Source organism: Lactuca serriola, chromosome 6 (genome assembly GCF_051521515.1).
Source record: "Lactuca serriola cultivar US96UC23 chromosome 6, Lser_US96UC23_V15, whole genome shotgun sequence".
In the NCBI taxonomy this organism is placed as follows: domain Eukaryota; kingdom Viridiplantae; phylum Streptophyta; class Magnoliopsida; order Asterales; family Asteraceae; genus Lactuca; species Lactuca serriola.
This window is the reverse complement of record NC_136413.1, coordinates 90,951,659-90,957,748: the sequence shown is the minus strand read 5'-3', so window position 1 is coordinate 90,957,748 and position 6,090 is coordinate 90,951,659. Positions and strand designations below refer to the sequence as shown.

The 6,090-nt window shown below is 29.9% G+C and overlaps 1 protein-coding gene across 1 annotated transcript; it reads right to left on the bottom strand.

Moving 5' to 3' along the window:
* Positions 1 to 3,324: 3,324 nt before the first annotated feature.
* LOC145060593 (Tetratricopeptide repeat (TPR)-like superfamily protein) lies at positions 3,325 to 5,745 on the bottom strand. Its single transcript, XM_079008242.1, has 2 exons — positions 4,527 to 5,745; positions 3,325 to 4,436 (listed from the first exon to the last, which is right to left on the bottom strand). The coding sequence occupies exons 1-2, from the start codon at positions 5,698 to 5,700 to the stop codon at positions 3,604 to 3,606; spliced, it is 2,007 nt and encodes a 668-aa protein (XP_078864368.1). The 5' UTR covers positions 5,701 to 5,745; the 3' UTR covers positions 3,325 to 3,603.
* Positions 5,746 to 6,090: the final 345 nt, after the last annotated feature.

Genomic DNA, 6,090 nt, shown 5'->3' with positions numbered 1-6,090 from the left:
TACTCTGCATATAAAAAGTTGCATGAAAATATTGTTCATAATCTAAGCCACCGACCCATTTCCTTATTTGAACATGCATGCAACCTCCTTATTTCTCTCATTTTCACATATCCAAGGCTCGAACTCCCAACCCAATACTATAATCTTCTTCCTTAATAAATGAAAGTTTTTTTTTGCCACATGTCAATTTTTCATGAGTTTTGACACTTGTCATTTTGTAGTATTTTTGAAAAAAATATTATCCACTTGTCAATTTTTGGTTTGTTTCAATTTTTAAAATTATAGTCATATACTATATATGTAAAGTATTAAATATCATTATAATATTAAATTGCAATAAATATATTTCTTTCTTTCTTATTTTAAAGTTGTACATTAAAAAATATTAATAATTTACACTTTAATGTTTAATCTTTTTTAAATCAACCCGTTGTACATTAAAAAATATTAATAATTTACATTTTAATGTTTAATCTTTTTTAAATCAGTCCGTGTAATATACGGGTCTCACATCTAGTAACTTAATAAAAAAAACTCACAAGATCAAGCCTATACCATAATAATATCTCTACTATAACACTCGTAGTTTATTCCACGCGTACACAAAAAAAAAAAAAAAAAAAAACAAAAAACAAAAACAAAAACAAAACAAAACATATGATAGCTCCCTAATCTAATCCTACATATAACAATTAATCTATTCTTGTAAGTTTCTTGATTTTCCCATATATAACTATTACCATTTTTACTTTTAGTCTTTCGATCTTTCTTTGGGTGATAATAAGAGTTGACGAAACGTGGGACTGTCATCTTGGGTGATTGAAACATCCAATGTCTAGCTTTACATAAACCATATGTTACATCTTTTATAGAAGAATATCATTTGCATACATCCATGGCCTTTGCTATCTCAAACTAGAAACATTATCATATACCAAACATCCCACAAAACAGTTTTGGTATTATATAGCCATATAACGAAACCCCATCTAGGAAAAAAATTAAATTCATTGGTCATTTGGGAAAGTTATAAGTTTTTATTAAAGACCTATAAGTTTGATGATTTTCTAGTTAACCAGAAAACTTTATGAAAACACTACAACTTATATATATATATATATATATATATATATATATATATATATATATATATATATATATATATATATATATATATATATATATATATGGGTAAAGTGAATATACCTAACAACCTTATATAAGCTTAGGTACCTAACCTCATCAAACTACGTTATTTTGTATTAAATTTTCATTGCAATCATCCAAAGTTCTTAAACTTCATACCTAAACTTGATTTACTTCAAAAATTTTTGGAAATTCATCATTATATTTCTCCTACATCCTTTCATTTGTAGCGGTAGGATATGAAGCCCGTCAGGTGGTATTTGATAGAAAGACGTGATGTAAAAGAAAGATATTGGTGAAAGTCCAATGATTTTGGAAGTAATCAAGTTATGGGGTTGGAATTTAAGAACCTTAGACAAGTACAATGTAAATATGATACAAACCGATGTAGTATTATGGAGTTAGGTATCTAAGTTTATATAAGGTTGTTAGGTATATTCACTTTACCCTATATATATATATATATATATATATATATATATATATATATATATATATATATATATATATATATATATATATATTATTCGTTTTACCGGAAGTTAAGATGCAAACTGAATATTTGATCAAAATGAAAAAAAAAAAAAAAAAAGGTTTTAAGTGGAAAAATTAAATTTTTGGTTTAAACTAAAAAGATAAAAGATTTAGGTATTTTATGAAATTAATCATTTCTTATTTTAAATTTTATTTTAAAAAGAAGGATTTATTTTCCAAAATGTTAACGATTTAGATTGTTTTAACAATAAATGATGTTAGATATGTATCTAAATGTATAAAAAGAAAAATATATTTTCTTTGCATCAGTAGTTTCAAACTTATTGATACTATTATCAACTGAATACGATTCTTTATATTATATACATACTACCTCAACGAGGAGATTATCAATAGAGTATCCTATCAAGAAATGAACCTTTCATAGTAAGAAACAAACCCTCAAGAATGACTAGAACGCAAAACTTTAAAATGCCAGTGATTTTTTCAAAAACAATAATAAAATTATGGCTTTTAAGTGAAAAGTTGTAAATATAAGGTTTTCAAAAAAATTATGTTTATATTATTTTGTTTGAAATATGATCAAATAGATATATATTTAGTTCATAATTGAATGTGGTCCCAAATGAAGTTAAATTAATGTAGCTTTTAGTTGTTTTAGAGCAATTTGGCATTTAGTTATGTTATGGTATGAGGGTGTTATGACGTATGTAAAGAAAATCTTGTTTTTATCGATATATATTTCATTTTAATCATTTGGTTGCTTTATTCTAATTACTTAAGGATTAATCAACACCTTGAAAATAGAAATGGAAACAACCGAAATCACATAAACCAAATAATCAACATAAACGTGGTCACATTCACTAGTTTTGGTCCAAAATCGTGGTTGGCCGACATGTTTATTTAGTAGATTTTTTTTATAAAAAAAAAAAAAAAAGGACTCAACCATGAATACTACTAATAAATGATTTTCAGGTCATTTTCTCAAAAAGTAAATTAATACGTGTTTGGTTTTCTAACTATATCGAAAATTCGAAATACATTTTTCTAGTAATGTTTTATTAATCTACTTATTCATTTATCAATAATCATCATAATTTTTTTTGGCAATATAATATTGTAAATCAGTAATTAATGATGCAAATAAATCAAGTTCTTATCAAGCTATTTAAAAAAAAAATCATCAATTACATCAATTTTACTAGAAAGAACAACGGTTTAAAACATAATAAGGCCCTACTTATGAATCATATGTCGTCTCTTTCCCCTTGCATCTTCTACTTTACAGCTTTGCTTATTTGACAATGATATAAGTAAATTCTTTGGACCAATAATTTAGTTTTAATACAGCAAAAGTTGTACACTATTCTGATTTATGTCCATACATCTTCCTTTTTTTATCAATAAAGTAACGCTACAACTATTAAACGCTGTTCTACAAAAAGATTTAGACAAGACATTATAACTTGATTTTTGTAATATAAACAATGCACTTTATTTTTGTACTCATAATATCAATATATCGGTAACTAACACATAAAAGCAACGTATTTACATCTCTTTAAATATAATAGCAATGTAATTACATTTTCTTACTGATAATAACAATATATTGGTAGCAAAATGCAAGTATGAAGCTACTATGGGTAAGAAATAAGTGTATTGCTACTATATGAAAAATAAAAAAATAAAAATAAATTACATTGCTATTATGGATACTAACAAAAGTACATTGCCAATATTTGTAACGAGAGCAAAGTAAATTACTATTCCCCAAAAATTGTCCTTTCGACTTTTTAACAAGTATTAGTTGTAAGGACAGTGTGGGCCACTCAACATCTCACATGATACTCATAGGCAGAACAGTGTGGGTCAGGTTAAAAGTTGTCAGAAGAATAACCTTTTTGGCCAAAAAAGTTACACAACCACAAAAATAGTATGAGCTTGATACTAACATTATTACCAATAATCTTGACATGAACAACTCCCATCCTTAAAATGATGAAACCGTTTAATATCACGCACCACAATACCCCTCCCCGTCATTTTACTCGCATACTTAATCAAAGAATGACAATCCCCACAAATCTTCAAGTTTTTCACAATCCTAATAACCTCATTATCACCACTACAAATAAGAGCAAATGCTAATGCCAATTTCTCACTATGACTCCCTAAAGCATCTTCCTTTTCTTCTTCTTCGATGTTATGAAGCACCCATTCAGTTTCAGGCATGTACCCATGTTCTCTTGCACTTTTCACAATCTCATTTAATTTCAAATGAATTTCATCTGAAAGATCATGACCACAATCACCCGCTACAAAACTAGTAACTTTTCCCTTTATTTCAATATAACTCCACCCTGGATCTTTAACCACACCTTTGTTTTTCATTTTGGATCTCACTTTTTCCACATCTTGCCACCTGTCCACTCCTGCATACACGTTTGAAAGAAACACATAGCTTCCGGGATGTTTAGGCTCGAGTTCTAGAAGCTTCTCGGATGCATATTCTGCCATTTTTATGTTCTTGTGAGTTCTACAAGCACTAAAAAGTGCACCCCATATGACAAAATCAGGAGCTATTTCCATGTTTTTGATCAATCTTAAAGCTTCATCTAAACGACCTGATCTTCCATAAAGATCAACCATTACTGCATAATGTTTCATTGTGGGTGGAATTGAATAGTCTTTTTTCATTTTGTTAAAAAAATCAAGACCCTTTTCTACATTTCCAGCATGGGAACATGCTGTTAGGATAGCAAGAAAAACAACCCCATCTGGCTTTATTCCTGGATAATAAAAAAATGGTTATTAGAATTTAGAATACAATTTGCTCTTAATACAAAGAAAAAATTGTAAATGGAAGTGAAATCTTGAACCTGTTGACTTCATTTTGTTGAAAAACTCAAGAGCCTTGTGAAGATATCCATTAATGGCACAACCCCATATCATAACAGTCCAAGAATGAAGATCTTTATCTTCTGTTTTATCGAATACACAGCTTGCATTCTCAATAGATCCACATTTTGAATACATGTCTACTAAAGCAGTTGTGATTCCTCTCTCTATAGTGAACCCATTGTTCAAAATGTAGTCATGTATTCTCACTCCTGTGTCAAGAGCTCCTGCTTTTGCACAAGCTAAAAGTACACAGACAATGGTGTGATTGTTAGGTTTCCCACCTTCCTCCAACATTTCAAAAAACATTGATATTGCCTTTTCGTGTTGCTCGTTTTGTGAAAACCCATCTATCATTGTAGTCCAAGAAACCACATCTTTTTCCTCCATGGAATGCCAAAGCTCCATTGCTCTGTTGATCTCTCCAGCTTTCATCAATCCGTCTATCAAACTACTCCAAGTTGAACCATATTTTTCTGGCATTTCCTCGAACAGTTCCAGTGCCTTACCCCAATTTCCTGCTTTACAAAACCCATTGATCAATACATTCCATATCAATGTACTTCTTGCATCGTCCCCCCATTGAGAACTTTCATCGAACAGTTGTGATGCACAGTCCAATAAACCAACTTTCGCATACATATCCACCAAATGAAGTAAAACAAACCGATCATGTAACAAACCTAACTTTAAAATCTCAGTATGAATCTCCATACCAAGCCAACCCTCTTGTAACGCGGAGGTTGATTTCAAAACAAATGGGAAAGTTAAGCTGTTGGGCCGAATATTGGACCTTAACATGACAAGAAAGTAAGAAATTGAGCTCATATAGTAAGAGTTATCAGCAAGTGCGCGGATTAATGAGTTGAAAAGAAACAAGTTAGGGTTTTTTGAGTGGCGGAAGATTGAAAGGGCGTAATTGAGGAAGTTTTTTTTAAAAGAAGAGGAAGAAATTAGCTGGGTAACGATTCGGGTGTTTGAGAACTGTTGGTGGAGAATGATTTGGGCGTGGATTTGTTGGAGGTGTTTGATGGTCTTGGAGGCATGGATTAGAGAGATGAACTGGGTTTCGTCGGTGAAGAGCGGAGTAAAGGAACATTTCTTGGCGGGAGAGTGTTTCTTGGTGTTTGTAAACAGAACACGGAGAGCTTTCATTCCTTCGAGTCCGTTAGGGTTCGATCTTTGAGTGGCATCTTATGTTTTGTTAACCGCAATAATGTATAAAATAAAAATATTGATCTATTTTAGTTGAATTCTTATAATTATTATTTTATTTTAATTTGCGAACAAATTTCAAACTAAAATTTGTTTACGAAAAAACATAAATCATCATTAAAAATGATAATTTAGTCATTTTCTCCGAATACTAACAACCCTTAACATCTATTAGGTGGCTTGGTTTGCTCCACTAAAAACTAAGTCACCTCCATCTCATTTAAGAACGACGCAACAAAGATAAAAAAAAAAAAAAAACATTGCTCATTTGCTTCTATTCTTTTCCTCTCTAAAAACTAAGGTTTTTTTTTTTTTAATGTTGAAGAAAAC

What these genes read in the sequence shown, in the direction of transcription:
- LOC145060593 (XM_079008242.1), bottom strand. Translation starts at nt 5,700, where the DNA reads ATGAAAGCTCTCCGTGTTCTGTTTACAAACACCAAGAAACACTCTCCC. An exon ending in CAACAAAATGAAGTCAACAG is followed by an intron (nt 4,437 to 4,526) that starts GTTCAAGATTTC and finishes TTTATTATCCAG; the next exon opens with GAATAAAGCCAGATGGGGTT.